At 36.4% G+C, this 17,265-nt stretch overlaps 1 protein-coding gene across 3 annotated transcripts in view; it reads left to right on the forward strand.

Annotated features, from left to right (window-relative positions):
• LOC135427719 (mitochondrial import inner membrane translocase subunit Tim17-B) overlaps nucleotides 1–4,200 on the forward strand; it is a 31,586-nt gene extending 27,386 nt beyond the window's left edge. For all 3 annotated transcript variants that reach the window (XM_064681318.1, XM_064681319.1, XM_064681320.1), the window contains one exon: nucleotides 3,921–4,200. In XM_064681318.1, coding sequence (XP_064537388.1) covers nucleotides 3,921–4,117 — 197 coding nt within the window. In that variant the 3' untranslated portion in view covers nucleotides 4,118–4,200. The remainder of the gene's footprint in view (nucleotides 1–3,920) is intronic.
• Nucleotides 4,201–17,265: the final 13,065 nt, after the last annotated feature.

Consider the following 17,265-nt stretch of genomic DNA (forward strand, 5'->3'; position numbering starts at 1 on the left):
GTTACACGTCACTATGTATTTAACATACAAACATTTTGTTTTGGAAGTTTTTATATTTACATTTTTGTTTATACACATTTCAACTGGGACTTATCCACTTCGCTTTACTCACATAATGCTAATGCAAAATATGATGAGTAAGTCCATTCCGGATCCGGCTGCGCCAGTTACCGTCAAAGGTAGTGACGATGGGTTGAATGTAAGTAGATTCCTTGAGAGCCTTTGTGTAAGGCCGATTTCTGTGCGCAGTTGATTTGTTATGATTCAAAAATCAGAATGTTCTTTATTCTAACTGCTAATATACATTTAAGCTTAGTATATATGTATGTATACATGTAGCTGCAGCAGCAGTAAATGTTTGCCACTGTGGTTGCAGCGGCTGTTCATTTGCACCGGATATTGCAACATTGTAAAGCAATGTTGGGCGGCCAGTCAGCGGTTGCTGGCCAAAGACTTCACAATGTCACTGTTTACAACAGGGGGTAAAGGGACAGAATTTGTACTCCGGTTGACACTTATTGTGCCATGATGATCGAGGGCGCTTCCCGGGAGGGTCAGAGAACGGGATCGCGTTGTACTAGTTCGTTTCGACCTTTTCTACTTTACTTGTTCTGCCTACACTAATAATAAATTATGATGATTTATATGAAGCAGGTAAATTAATTTATAAACCAAAGAAAAAAGCCTCCACCACCGAAATCCGCGAAGGTTTCGCTAGCCCTAGAGGTCTGATGTTGTTGTATTCTTCTCTAAGGAATAAGAATGCGGAGCATGTGTTTTATAGACTGAACATGTCAGTTTTTGATCCAGAGAGAGTTTCCCACGTTTTAAGTGGTATGCCCTCCAATGAGCCGAGAGACTTGATGTTATTTTCTGCATCCTATGTACAAAAAGAAAATTAAGAATCGCATCTAGTAAATCGTGCGTAGAGCGCCCTTAATAATGTTCTGTTGTACTTTGCACTTTATTTTAAGAAGATATGTATTTTTAAAGACAATAAACTAGAGGAGAGTTGGAATAAAATATAAAGTGCCATACCATTAACTATACAATGCTTAAATATGTCAAACAGCAGAATAATCGGAACACGATAAATCGCAACGAGAGAGCCCAAACATCTCGGGGTCTTTTGAGAAGCTTTGCAGGGAGAAAGAGATGCACTCAAAGCCGCAAAGAAATGAGTGAGAGCGAGGGACACTCAGCCGCAGCGACGTTGTGCGCTGAACGAGATGCGGCTTCCTACTGAACGTTCGGCTTTCGAGGCCGGCGTTCGACTGCCACTCTCAGCAGTCTTACTCTATCTGGGCACAGTAAAATGGGCGCAGGCACCCATGGGGCTCAGTCGTTGACGATTTATCGTGTTCCGATTATTCTGCTGTTCGACATATCTATGCATTGTATAGTTAGTGGCCATACCCAATTTTCTATTAATTTTCGACATAATAGTGTGAATAGTTAATGAGACTGTCTATTTTGTTAACTAAGTTATCTAAGGTACCCAGCTAATGCGTTAAAGAAGGTCGGTACTCCAATGAGATTGGTATATTCATTTTGTGCTGCCCATTGAATAAAACTGTTCTTAAATTTTGATTCAAGATTCGTATATGCCACGGCAAAGTCAAGGTTACGCTGGGTACCTCGAGCTTTGGTAAACGCCGACGATATGAAGATCAATGCCACGTCGAAAAGTTCACTTGCACGCAGTGCGGCTATTCCGCTGCTGATTTACATGCATACAACTGGTCTGTGAAGGCCAAGAGTAGGAAGAGGCCTGGCCGTGTGAGTCACCTTAAAGTAGTGCGTAGCCACTTCCGCAACGTCTTCTGCTCAGTCTGGTAAATAGGTTCTTAACTTACAGCGGCAGCAATAACAAATTCGACATCCATATCAGCAACAATAAAAAATTGAATGTTCGTTAAATAAATAAAAATAATCAATAAACATAATTATTTTTCATTACAAAAAACCAATTAGCATTCGGATTTCTTCGCCGCGAAAATCAGGAAATCTGCAATGATACCTTTACGGAACGTAGTGCTATTTCCATAGCTCTGCCTTTTCTGCAGGCATGTTAAGAGGATGGGATCACGCAATGGTGCCTTTTATTATGTAGCGATTTACTAGCTTTATTAACTTAATAAAAAAAGTAATCCTATTTAATCCTTGAGGTTGGTGTAATAGGCTTTTTCGGTTTTTTGTTTTTTAAGTAGCTTAAAAATCATAGACCCCATATTGACTCCTTGCCACAACACACACAAGGTTTTTGGGTGGAGATGGGTCGATAGGTCGAGCTGACACTTCATTATTAATACTGATGATATGTCGAGAAGGACCTTGAGTCTCCAATAGCTTTGCTTCTCGCTAAGCATACGTACTAGAATCTTCCTTAGATCCACGGGCCACACGGAATGCCCGCGCTAAGCATTTGCTGTCACAGGCGATTTAAAACTTAATAAAATAAAAGTTAAACGGGAAATTTGATATTTCGTTCTCTTGTAGGATTCACAGATCACTTATTTCGCTACTAATTGAGGGTTTAAAGACAAATATACAGACTGACGTCACCTAAACTGGTTTCAGTAAGGCTGTTGACCACATCTTACTGCTTCATAAATTATGCCTTCTCGTCTTCCCAGTCAATCTCGTGGACTGGATCTCAGAGTATTTGCGTAACAGAACCCAAAAGTTTCTTTTCGAAAATTCGTCTTTTAAACGTACTCTGGTGACTTCCGGTATTCCTCAAGGTAGTTATCTGGCCCTTTATCTTGGCTTTATACGCATTTCATCAATGAGCTTCCTCGATAGCGTCTCACTTTCGAGTATTAATGTATGCTGATGATGTGAAAATATGCCTTGCATCTTGGTGTTTAGCCAACCTCTTAAATTTAAATTACTCTTAATGTAAGGTAATGACTTTCTATAGAAAGTCTCCTCAATTGGTTTCTTACATCCTTGATAGCTTACCGTGTGTGTCAACAGTACTTGTAATGAAGTTAATGTTAAGACCGTGGTCAATAAGGCCAGAATTGTTTTGGGTTTCATCAAGCGATGGTCGAAGGAATTTGAAGAACCGTACACGACAAAGAACCCTAAGATTTATTGGTACGACCTATACTTGAGTTTGCCTCATGTATCTGGTCACCACAATATTCAATTCATCAAGACAGAATTTAATTCCTTCAGAAACAATTCATGTTGTTTGCCAGCAGACGTCTGATGATTAATCTTCCTTCCATAATTAATCGTAGAACCATGCTTGGTGTAATATTTATTCATAAGTTAATTACGGCTGAAATCGACTCTTCTGTGTTGACTAGCCAATTAAATTTCTCTATATCTACTAGACTAACACGTAATCTTACACCTTTATCGCTTTAATTTTGTTCATCTAACTATGCCTTGCATGAACCGTTCAGGGTTCTCTGTGATGGTTGTAACAAGCATTACCGAGTATTCTGCTCGGAGTCTTCTCTTCCTCGTATAAAGTCTTTTATTCTTAACTATTTAGCAACTCTTAACATATTGCCGTTGTTTGTATTCGTTTTGTACTTCGCGAATCGTGTCGTACGATACACGATTACGCCCCTCGGTCGGTTGGTCGGGAGGAGGGATGGCGCGGAAAACAAAATTTTTTATTTATTTTTTTTTTTTAATTTCTTGTAAAAAAAATGTATTGCCATTTTTTAAATGAAGTGCTCTAATTATCGAAGTTATTAAATAGTGCATTTGGTATTGTACATGAACTGGTGGCTGTAGAGCTTTCGTCGGTTGTGTTATTGTACCTTATAACCATGAATAGTTCAAAATATAAAAGCCTTTAAAAATAAAAATATAATTCCTTTATAAAAAACATCTCTTTCTGTTGCTATACGTTGTTTTATACGGATTTGAAATACATATAGTATTATTTTTATTTTCAGGTATTCCTGCAATGGCTGGAAGTGCCATTATAGGAGGAGTTTTATTGGCTCTTATTGAAGGTGTTGGAATATTATTTACAAGAATATCTGCTGACCAATTCAAAAATCCTTCTCCACCAACTGAAGATCCAGCTGCACTTGGAGATCCAGTAAACAACTTCACGTTTGGCCCTTCCAACAATAAGCATTATCAATAAAAAAAAGGTTTTCCATATTCAAAAAATATATATATTTTTATGCACAAAAACATATTAAAAAAAAACTACAACCTTTTTGTTTATACAGGCAATTACAGTTAATTTCAGTTTAATGATGAACCGCTTGCATTGTAATTAGGTGCTGGTATCTTTGAACCTAGGTTCAACTTGTCAGCAGCCAAGGCCAAATCTCATCTAGAGATCGGTGAACGTGTCACCTCTCTCTTCTATCGCTGTATATAAAACTGTTTGTCCTCACAGGCAGTGGAAAAATCGCGAAAAATGTTTATATTTGTTAACCATGCGGAAAATCCAACCCTCCTTGGTATAAATGGGGATCAAAGTTTTGGTGGGTGACGCGTTGAGTTGAAATTCATTTCCAAAGTTCTTTTCGGAAAAATCGTTTGAGACCTGTTTAAGCGATTTTGGAAATTCCACCCGACATTGTGGTAAAATAGTTGTTTGATAGTTTTTTGTTTACTATCCGATCGGCTTCAAAATCATTTTCAAAGATTTTTGTGATATATCATTTGAGAAGATGCAGTCGTGTAAGGATTCATCCGATTAGCATCAACTTATTTAAAAGCTCCATAGAACTAGACGAATGGGTTTTTCAGCGATTTTGGAAATTCCATCCGCTATTGTGGTAATTTGTCGGAAAATCGACTTCTTTTCTGTTTATCAACTGATCGGCTTCCACTTCATTTTCAGAGATTTTTTTCAAAATTAATTTGAAACGGTTTTTGCGAAATCCTTTACCCCTAGATGAAAAATAGGGGTTATGGATTAAAAGACTAATTCTAACTTTTAGTTCTTTATTCGATGGACTGTTATCATATTTTTAAATAGATAGTACGAGAATATTTAAATTTTACACCTCCGGGAACTGGTTGAAAAATGTACAACTAAAATTCTAGTGTCTATTCTTGGACAGACAGGCGGCGTTCAGAGCCGACACGATTGCATCCAAGTTGTTACTGACTTGGGAAACAATACTCTCACTGTGTGTTGGGTTATAGACATAAAGGGCATGCCGAAAAGAAAATGGAGTAAGAGCATGTAGTCCATTAATCGGCCCTGGGTCTTTCTGGGGACTCTCTGAAGGATAAAAAATAGAGCTACTCAGAATCTGGAAAAAGAAAGAACTAAACAAACTGGGCCAACAGAGTAGGGCACGACAAGCCAAGTGTTTCGGTCGAGGTGCGTACTATGTCAAAATAATAGCGTTGGGTAAATCCAACATTAGAATTAAATAATATGAATACCCTGTTCTTATTAAAATGGCCAGATGTAATATAAATTTAACAGACAGAAGATGTTCCCCATTACAGTCCTATATCCACTTACATACTAGTGTTTTCCTTTTATAAATGTCACTGAATGACTGAATGGCCGTGCGCAGTAAATACGCTATTTAAAAATAACTCAGCTGTTCGTAAATAAAACAAATTAACAGTTGTCATTTCAAAACAAAGTGAATGAGTTTAATTAATGATGGATATACGGTGAATAAATCAAAAGAAAAAGACCTGCAGAAGGAAACGAAAAGACACAGTCACTTGGAGCGCGAGCAGTGTAGAGGGACAATTTGTCAACAGTTTTTATGTCTGCTGAAAATAATCGGAAATAAAATCAGGTATTATGCAATCTAATTTGTCATATATTAAATCTATTAAATTTAATTTAAGAAAAATCAATCCCTTGATCCTTTTTGGCAGTGACCTCCAAAAAATATCTATTGGTATTGCCGATTCCATAGTCACTATGTAATTGATAACAGAACGTAATGACAATACAATGTCGCATGAAGTACCAACTATGATGCGTCTTAGCGTACAAAACCTGATGTTTTAAATTTCGCGGCCGTTTTGCACCAATTGAATATAGGCTTAGTTTGGCGCGCAGTGTATATAGTAGATAATGAATATGTCGACCAGTGTGGTTATATGATTTATTCCAGTAGCTGGTTATTTAGGCTGATGGATCACATTCTAATAATAAACAAGTAAGAGGTTCTAGTCGGGAGCTCCCGACTAGGGGATACCCTGAACTCTCTTATTCCAACACGCTCGTTTGCTTTAGTAGTATTAAAGATAAATTAAAAAAAAGAAAAAAGTTCCCTTTGCAGGGTTCGAACTGACTTACTTCGTAATTGACCTCATTGCTTGCTGTCGGCTCTACTCAACAGCCATCAAAAAAAATAAAAACAGCTTCCTCGGTAGGGTTCGAACTCGTAACTGACTGCGCTACTTTCCTCCGCCTCTATCCAACAGCCACACCCTTCATTGAGTCTTAATGAGAAAAACGAATTTAAATAGCAGCACAGAAAACAGTACAATCGCAAATGCAATGCTGTTGATAGAATTCAAGGCAGACGCGCATGAATGTGTGTACATGTATACAGTAATTCTTGAAATTTGCGCTAGCTGCTGCTAACACGTGCGCACATAACTTTTGTGTTTTTTAACCGATCTCAATGAAATTTTCGACAGTACATCTTATTGTGCCATGGAATAGTTGTGTATTCTCAAAAAGTCAAGTGCATATAAATTGTGGCTTAAATTGGTCGGCAATACAAGTTGGATTATTAACTTGATTTATAGCTTTGCGGTGGTAGCGGGGAGGTGGCGATTGGTATAAAATTAAAGATTCTGATATATATATATACTATTCTAGAAGCTACATGTCAAGTTTGGTGACTCTAGCTTATATTATTTACCAAAATTGCTCGAAAAACAGGATATCGATATCGATTTTTATCGATTGCTTGGAAACGGAGTAAGTGATCGATTATCGGGAACAAGCTTATACTGCGCATGGACTAGGAGGACCTTCGGCTAAAATTTCAAGTCACTAGCTCTTATAGGTTGTATAAATAGACTTTATTGGGTCGGAGAAGTATCCTTCTGCCTGTTACATAGATTTGGTTTAAAAAGGGTATAAAAATGTATTGTTATAATTATATAACTACTCGTTTTAACGTGATGTAAAGATTTCAGCAGGGAACCTATTTTTTATTATCTATAGCATACAAAAGCACAGAATTTATACTGTCAACAAATATTACAGTGTAGTCATAATCTCTACTCTTTATTGCACTTCGTTGAAAATTTATCCATATATGTTGTCGTGTGATTTTTATAATTTTTAAGTTTATGCTTCCTTACAAAGATATCTTTGTTCACTGCTAAACCAATTATTTTTTGATAAATAAAGCCAACCTTTTTTCTGATATTGTGCACTATTTATATATATTGTGCGAAATGCGTCCGCAATGGACGGAGAGGATCAGGCACATCGACGTCATCCACTTTAGTGCGCAAACGTAGCGTGCTGGGTCTGCAACATTGAGGGTGGTATTCCTTTGCGATGCCCAGCATTCAAAATCGTCAAAAAACGCTTGAAGACGCCTGGCTGCTGCTAAGTGCCAGAAATACGGTATAGTTTGCGTATGTTGCTGACAGTGTGCTACGGGTGTCTTAAATGGAAGATCCATGTAATTAAGAACTGGTTTGGACTAGTCTTAGGAACCCGCGAGCCTCCCTGACTTTTACAGGCATGAAGACTGTTGAACGGTGCCACAGCAATTCTTCCTCTAGAAGGCGCTCAGAATGTGGTGGACAAGCTCAACTAGATTTCGGCTTTTCCTGAACTTCAATTGGTCATATAGAAGCGCCTTGTCAAGGGCATCTACAGCCAGGAGACGAAATATCACAATTCTTTCTGTTTGTGGGGGAGGCGTCAAATAAGAAATTTCATCACGGTTATATATACAGTATAATTTGCTTAGCTGCCTCGAGTGCTTTGCACAGACATTAGAGGCAGCTATCCTAAAAAGGCAGTTAACTTAATTTATTTTTTTACAAAAAGTGAATCGATTTCACAGTAATCTCTATTTTTTTAAAGTTGCACTGAATTATTTTTAACAGTACTAAGTTAAATAAATTAGTTTGATAGTTTTCATTACATTTAATTCAATTTCAATACAGTGTATTGTATACATAAATAAAACAAATCAAAAATCAACACATCTAATCATAGATGGCGCAGTTAACTTACATGATATTCATAGAAATTGGCAGAACATTGCAGCCGATCGGAGGCGCTTAACTGCAAAAGGCTGTTAAGTTAGATGCACTTAACGTAATTTATTTCATACAAAATTAGCTCTTATTGCAGAGAAAAGAGAATTTCAGGCAGCTATCTTACCGATGCAGCTAAGTATCGAGGCAGCTAAGCAAATTATACTGTAATAATATATATATATATATATTCCTAATCTGATTCGTAATTTATTGAAAATAGCGGCTGCATGTACGCAACTTCAAATTACAAGTGGCTTTCATTGCATTACATCGGAGCTGTTGAACTGTTGTTGGGCAGCAGTCTTGTGAGCCTATAAAAGTCCGAACAGAGTGGTCCTTATCTTTTTTTTTGCCACCATGACGACCAAGACTCGCTTTCATGGAGCCGAAAATGGCGAACATCATGGATTGAATTGAAATACCGCCACGTCTGCGAGATCACCTTAGCCACCTTGCTAAGGCGTCTTGCAGTTACTTAGCCTCTAAATAGCGATCGCGTTTCATCCTCCTCTTTAGACCGGACAATACAGCGCGGTTCAAAATATAGCCCATACCTATAATAATTCGTGCATTTAAATCTCCTGCAAGCCTACGAAGAGGCTGCCGATTACGAATGCGAATGTGGGCACCTCTAGAGCGCAGATCCGTGATGCAAGTCCATAATAATGGCAATCAGCACCTCCTCACTGAACCTCGGGGAAGGATATATACGTCGAAGTATGCTCGGGTTGCATTTGATGCGAAGTGAGTTTCGATCTTTACACAGGCGACGATCAAAGGACACTGACTGCTCGGTTTTTAACCGCCTGTATAATTCCCTCGAACCACACTCGGCAACAGCGCCGCGTCGCATTTCGCAGCGCTGCACAGGCGACGCATTTTGTAGCTCTGCACAGGCGACGCGCCGCCGTCGAAATATTATCATTCTAAGAAATTAGTATTATTTATACACCAAAATATTCAATTCACCGACACGGCCATTCTGACTCTAACACGACCTCGTGTACAAAAGACCATAATTCAAGTTGCCCTTTTGTTTTATTTATTTTTTATTGCAAACAAAGATTTCCACAACAAAAGCAAATCTTAATTTCTTAATTTATAAAGACTTATTATTCTAATAATTTCACAAAATAGTACCAAGCCTCCTCAAATCATATTTTAACATAATCTTTAACATTCTGTTTGGTTTCTTCTTTTTTTTTTCATATCATTCAAATGCTCCACACGCCATGATCAAAACAAACATCAGTATGTTTTGCTCTTGTGCTTGCATTATATTACATGGTCGACGTACTCTGTCATTTCCTTTGGCCAGCAGTTCAGCATCTTTCACCCTTATTGGTGTTCTTCACGTTCTTCAGTAACTTCAACATTCTCAATATTTTTTTTTTACTTTCAACTCTATTATTATAATCATCACACACATTCAGCTCCTCAGGCACTTCCCCTTCTGGCAATTTTCTTAAATCTTCATGTACATATTTGTAATTTCGTTTATTGGTTCAAAACTTTAAAATGTACCCGTCACCCTCTAAAACCTGTGTTATTTCAAAAGGCCCCTTGAATTTTGGACTTAACTTGGCTTGATGCCTCTTTTTGCTTTTAAGTAATACAAAATCTCCAACTTTGTGTACTTAGAGTAAGTAGTACTACTACTACTTACTTAGTAAAAGTACTAAGTACTTTTGCCTTATTTTTATCAAATCGTTCGTTGTCATAAACTGCAGTAGCTAAAACATTCTTTTCAGGTTGTGCTCTTACTTTTGACAGATCAACCTCGTTTTCTATGTCACTAGGTGGAAGTAATCCTTTCCCAAAAGCATTTTTAGAGGACTTGCCTTTGTCACACGGCTAGTTGTACAATTGATTGCCAACTGCACCTCTCCTAGCACCGCCTGCCAAGACTGCGTTCCAGTTTCAGCCGCCGTTAACATATTTTTCAACGTGCTCATTGTCCGTTCCACTTGGCCATTAGCTCGACTTGCACCGGTGGCAATCAAGTGCAAGTTTATTTTATGATCTGAAAAGAATTGACTAAACTTCGCTCCAGTAAAACACCTTCCCTGGTCAGCTATTATTCGGTTTGGTCCTCCAAACAACGAAGCAGCGGATTGAACAGCATTTATAGAATTCTCAATATCCAATTAAAGGGTATGATATAGACAGACATACTTGGTAAACGCGTCTACTTGAACAATAACTTATTCCTTTTGGTCACTCTTGCCACTCAATTTCCCAGTTATGTCGATGTGGATAGTGTGCCAAAGAAATTTGACTTTCGGGATTGCATGCAGTTCAGCCTGAATTTTTCCTGAAGTTCACTTGGACATTTTGCAAGTGATGCAGTTGTGAATAAATTTTCTGATATATTTTGACATATTCTCAAACCAGTCAAAATCGTAAACTTTATCGAGTGTCTTTTCGAAACCTAAATGCATTATTGACTCGTGTACTTGATTTATAACGGACCATCTGAAAGCACGCGGCACCACTGGTAAACAGCGTGGTCTGCCAATTCTCTGTATTCTCCGGTGAAGAACTTCTGCCCTTAGTTCATAGGTTTTCGCACTATCTTCAGCAAGAGAAAAATCTTTCAATTTACTCACACTTTCGGCTATGTCTGAGTCTCGACGCTGTTCGGCAATAAGCCAATTGCTTGAAATTTCGGCCAAGTTAACTCTCTTCTCTTCAATCGCCTTTACAGCAGAATTAGACTTTAGAAAGATAAGATTTCGCGACAAAAACTCAACATGGGCCATTCTTTTCCCTTCTCTGTATTGAATGTCGAATGTAAATGACTGAAAATAAGCCCACCAGCGCTGCGCTCTAGGGGTCAAATCTTGTTTATTTCTTGACGCCTTAAGTGAGTTACAGTCGGTATAAACCATAAAGTTCCTATCCAACAAAAGGTGTCGAAAATGTTTAATGGCGTTTACAACTGCTAAAGTTTCCAACTCATACGAGTGGTATCTCGACTCTGCAGGTGAAGTAGTTTTGCTATAGTATTCTATTACCTGGGGTTTATTATTAATTTTGTGTAATAAAATTGCACCGTATCCACTGCAACTTGCATCTGTATGCAACTCAATTGGATAATTTTGGTCAAAAAAAACAAGGACTGGTTTATCAGTAAGAGTAGAAATAACCTTCTTCCGTATCTGTTCATGTTCTGTTTTCCAAATAAATTTATTTTTGTCTGAAGTTAAAAAATATAACGGTTTCATCAACTGCGAAAATCCCTTAATACACTACCAGAAATAAGATGCCAATCCAAAAAATTGCCTAAGTGATGTGAGTGACTGTGGAAGCGGTAGAGCAGTCAACGCTTCAATTTTCTGAGGGTTTGGACGAATTTCACCAGCACTAACACTGAAGCCTAAATATTGAACCGATGTTTTCAAGAAAGAACACTTTGTAATATTGAATGAAAACCCCGCCTGTGTCAGAATATTTAGAACAATTTCTAATCTTTCTAACGCCTCACATTGTGTTGCAGCAGTTATCATGATGTCATCCATATAGACGATAACATAAGAATCCAGCCAGGTCCCCGAGCGCCTTCATTACTAAACGTTGAAAAACAGAGGGCGCGTTTTAAGCCCGAATGGCATAGACAAAAATTCATATTGGCCATCTGGCATCACAAACGCTGTATACTTAATAGAATCCGTATTTAAAGGATTTTGATAGTATCCACTGGCCATATCTAAACATGTGAAATAGTTAACTCCTCGAAGTCTATTTATTTGATCCTGTATAAGTGGCAGCGGGTATTTATTTGCGATTGTATTTGAATTTAGCTCTCTTTAGTCAGCACAAAGTCTATCCGAACCATTTTTTTTAAACTAATAATATAGGGCTTGCATAAGGTGAACAGCTTGGTCTTATTATATTGCATTTGAACAGATCATCAATTTTTTCTCGAACTAATAGCCTCTGCCCACTGGCTTAAGAAATGTCACATTTTCAAATTTCACATATTGGTGTCCCACCGGTTGTCGGTAACATGTGAGTGGCAAAAGTACTGCTTATTTAAATAAACAGCTGATCGAGTTGCTTTAATGTACATAAGCGCCGCACATATTTTCTTGCAAAAGTCAAATAATCCGGCCCCGAAGTAGGGCCTCCATTTAATAGTGTGATAAGAATATCTTTATCAGTTTGAAAATAATTACAGCAGCACGTCAGTGCTGGTTAGCTTGGATATTAATAATGATTTTATTCAGTTTTTACCATGAGAGCTTAGCCTATGGATATACATATATTCTTATGCTGTTATTCGTTAACAGCTACAAAGAGAGGGAGAGTGAGTAGCTCGCATATGCGTGTATTAGTGAGCATATATATTGCTCACGGAATGCGCTCAGACGGAGCGTGGGATCTGCAGCGTAAGCATAAACGGTCAGCTAGTGAGGCTAGTGAACCGCGCTGCGTAATCTGAGACCGAGCCAATACATAAGCTGGCTCTGGGCTTGTATACGTTATTATTGTTATTGTATGCAACAAAGTGCTGCATACTTTATATTTGAATACAGGGTATTCTGTACGGGCATATACGCACTACACCTCCCCTTTTAGAGAAATAACGTAACATTATGCATGTGTAGTTATTTAATGAACTTAATTATTAAGGTTTTTATTTTTTTTTTTTTTATAAAAATTAAAAAAATTTTTTTTTTTGTTTTGAATATGACAAGAAATTTAAAAAATGTTGGAATATAAAAATACAAAAGTATTAAAGTTATAAAAATTTTGTTTCAATATACGTTTTATTGTAATATTTCGTTTATTTGCAAAAATTTTTTTTTTTTGAATATAACAAGAAATTTAAAAATTGTTGGAGTATAAAAATACAAAATTATTAAAGGTATAAAAATTTATAATTCGTTTATTTGTAAAAAGTTTTTTTTTTTTTCATTCGGTTGATCAGGCCGTTATATATTTTTTTGGAATTCGAATTCATAAAGAAAATTGGATTATTAAGAATTAAAAATTTTTAATCTATTCTTATGAACTTTTTGTTTTTTATCTTTACTATCTTTAATAAAAATGTTGTCCTTATCTTCTATTTTCTCTACTATATATGGTCCTAAATATACTGGGTCTAATTTGTGCCCTGTTTCGTTTCTTATAAGTACTTTATCTCCTACTTTTAATTCAAAATTTTTTGTTCTTTCATCATATGATGATTTCCTATTAGCCTTGGCTTTTTCTAACATAATTCTAGCTCTTTTGTATGCTATTTGTAATCTAAACTTTATTTCCTTAGAATAGTCATCTAAATTAATTATAAATAGGATCTATGTAATTAGTATTGTTTAAATCTATGAACTGTTTTGGTAGTCTGCCAAATACTAGTTCGTATGGACAATACTCATGCGTTGCTGATGGTGTCGTGTTGAAGCAATAAGTGAAATATTGAATCCAGACATCCCAATCAGATTTGTCTGCAGAGATGTATGAACGAATGTATTCATTGAAAGTTCGATGACTTCGTTCTATTGTCCCAACTGTCTGGTGGTGGTGTGCTGTTGAAGTTATGTTTTTGATACCAAGGTACTTACATAAATCTTCTATAACTGAATTTTTATATTCTGTACCCATGTCCGTAATGAACGTCTTCATTGGACCGTATTTCAGAATAAAATCTTCAAATATAGCTTTAGCTACGACTTTTGCACTTTTGTTTGGAATAGGTATGGCAACTAGATATTTTGTTAAGTCACATATCAGTGTAACTGCATATTCGTTGCCTTGCTCTGATTTTGGTAGTGGACCGATGGTGTCTACTATTACTCTATCAAAAGCATTGATTGGGGTTTCTGTAATTGTTAAAGGAGTTTTTGTATGTGTTGTCACTTTTGATCTTTGGCATTTCGCACAAGTTTTCACATACTTTGTAATAGTCTTGGTCATTTGGGGCCAGTAATAGTATTTCTTAATTTTTAACAAGGACGCGTAATCCCTGTATGGCCTCCCTCTATAGGATCATCATGATATTTCGACAGTATTGCTTTTATTTGACTTTCGTCATTTTTGTCTATTTGTGTCACTTTTGTAAGTAGCGCTACTTTTAATGTATTTAAATATTTATTGCCCATATTTTTAAATTCATTTAATGATACAAATTCGAAAATTTGTTCATTTGGTGACAACTGTAAGTTAGTAATTTTATGTATTCCGGCTTCTGAATTAAGCCTTTGAAAAAATTGACCCAAATCGAATTTTTCATTGGAATGCAAATCATTAACTGAAAATTGTGAAATGATTCGTTTTCCTCTTTTAAGTAAACAATTTATTTTACCGAATTTTAGTTTCACAAATTTCTTTACGTCGTTATTTCTAACGACTTCATAGACATTGGGCTCTTTTAGATCTTTTTGATCTTTTTGCAATTTTATTTTTTCATCTGCGCAGATGTTTTTCTGTCTTTTTGATGATCTTGTTTGAACCATTAATATTTTCCTATTCATGTCAATTAGTGTCTCTATGCTTATGCGGGATAATGCATCCGCTACATGGTTATCTTTCCCCTTGAGGTATTCTACTGTGAATTGGTATTCTTCTAAGTCTAGTCTCATTCTGGTTAATTTTGATGTGGGATTTTTCATCGAAAACAAATATGTTAAGGGTCTATGGTCTGTTTTAACTAAGAAATGCCTTCCATAAACATATGGTCTGAAGTGTTTTATTGCCCAATGGATAGCAGCTAATTCCTGCTCTGTAGTTGATTTATTGCTTTCTCCCTGTGTGAAAGCTCGGGATGCGTATGCAATTGGTAATTGTACACCGTTGTACTCTTGGGATAGTACAGCACCACATGCATGTTTACTTGCATCTGTGGTTATGCAAAATTCTTTGCTGAAGTCAGGGTATTGCAATAATGTTGGCTTCATTAATGCTTTTTTAAGATATTGGAATGATTCTTCACATTCTTGAGTCCATTTGAATTGGACATTTTTCTTGCACAGTCTTGTCAAGTGACGTGAGTATTGTGCGAAGTTATTAATGAATCTTCTATAGTAATTACAAAAAGCGACGAAACGTCGTGCACTATCCGGATCTGTTGGAGTTGGATAATTTTTAATTACATCATATTTTTTATCATCCGGAAGGATGCCATGGTCCGTACATTTATGGCCAAGGTATGTTACCTCGTGCATAAAGAATGAACATTTCTCTGGATTTAGTTTAAGGTTGTGTTTTCTACAAAGCTCGAATATGCTTGTTAGATTTTTGAACATGTGCTTTTCAGAACAACCAATTACAACTAAATCATCCATATAAAGGAATGCTTGCGATGGTTCTAGACCAGAAAATGCAAGTTGCATCATTCTCATAAATGAATTTGGGGCTACTTTAAGGCCGTATGGTAATCGCGTGAAGCGATATGAGCCAGTGCTCGTGGAAAAAGATGTTATATTTCTAGATTTTTCTTCTAGTTCAATTTGATGGAAGCCAGACATTAGGTCTAGACACGAAAAATATTTCGCTCTTCCCAATTGATCTAGGATTTCTTCTATTCTAGGTAATGGATATTTATCTGCTAGAAGTTTTTTATTTACTTGCCTATAATCCACTACTAGACGCCATTTTTTTTCTTTTGAATTTGGGGGTGATTTCTTAGGAACTAAGAGAAGTGGGCTATTATATTCTGATATAGATGGTTCGACTATACCATCTTTAATCAATTTTTCTACTTGTCTGTTTATTTCTGGTTTTTCTGTTTCCGCATTTCTATAGTTTTTAATGTATACTGGAGTTTTGTCTGCTAATCTTAATTTTTGTTTGTAAAAGTTGTTACTCGAAATTGCTTCTGATTCTAAACCAAATATGTCACTGTATTTGGTGCATATTTCAGTAAGTTTTGTTTTCACATGGTCTGGGAATTTTAATTTGTTTAAGACTTCATTAGTTCTACTGGTTTGGTTTTTATTGAACGATTTAATTTCGTAATTTTCTATTGATTCGAATTCAATGCTAGGATTTTCGATATTTATATTATTATTTGTTGTATTTAAGATACGAACTATTGCACTATTGGTTTTTACGATGCTGTTAGCTATAAATACCCCAGGATGAATTTCCTGATTTGGTATTAAAACAGCATCTTCATTTTCTGAAGTGTGATTTTTCTCACTACTTCCGACCTTGCTGGCAATAATATTGAATTGTCGATAACATTGTGTAAGAGTGGCACATGTATTTGGAATTTAAGTGATTGTGGTTTTAGTATTAATTCATCGTTTTGATAATCTAATATGCAATCGAATTTTCGAATGAAGTCAAGTCCCAAGATTCCGTCACACGGTACGGGGAATTCATTATTAACTATTTGGAAGTCATGACTGATTATGAAATAATCGAAGAGTAAATCAATTGTTGCTAGTCCAATTGATTGAATTGTTCCCTGACCAATTCCTGTTATATTTGTTTTGAAGGTTTGATTAATTTCAGAACATATGCTATTATCTTTTAGAATTGATATGCTAGCTCCTGTATCTATTAGTAATGTTAATGGTTTATTATTTTTTTGATTCTCTATTTTAATTATGCTGCTGAGATTTAGATTTATATTAAAAACTTTTATGTATTGTTGCTCAAGGGGGCTTGCTGGTTTTCCGAACTACTTTGTGTTACTCGTACTTGATTATTACTTCTATTATTACCTCTATTTGAGCCGCCTCTGTTCGAGCCACCTCTAGAGTTGTTGTTGTTATTATACCCTTGGCCGCCTCTTTTATAGTTACGGCCTCTATAATTACCTCTTCCGCGGTTTCCACCACGAGGATAGTAATTTTGGTAATATAGAATAGTATTTGTTTGTCCGGTTGCTTCTGTGCAACTATTGACAAATTTGGAAATGGCATCATTCATGTTATTGAATGTGCCTGCCTGCATGATAAGTTTTACCTTATCAATTGAACAATTTTGGGTCATGGCTTTTACAGCTGTTGTAGTGCTGTATTTGTTTGCTAGGGATTGGCTTAGACCTTCACTGATATAGGCTCCTTCAAGGGCCTTTACCAGTTTTTCCACCTCTTGGGTGTATTGGTTAGC

Source organism: Drosophila montana, unplaced genomic scaffold, assembly GCF_035044405.1.
Source record: "Drosophila montana isolate Dmon_TW-CO22-7 unplaced genomic scaffold, ASM3504440v1 contig_2241_1, whole genome shotgun sequence".
Classification (NCBI taxonomy): Eukaryota; Metazoa; Arthropoda; class Insecta; order Diptera; family Drosophilidae; genus Drosophila; species Drosophila montana.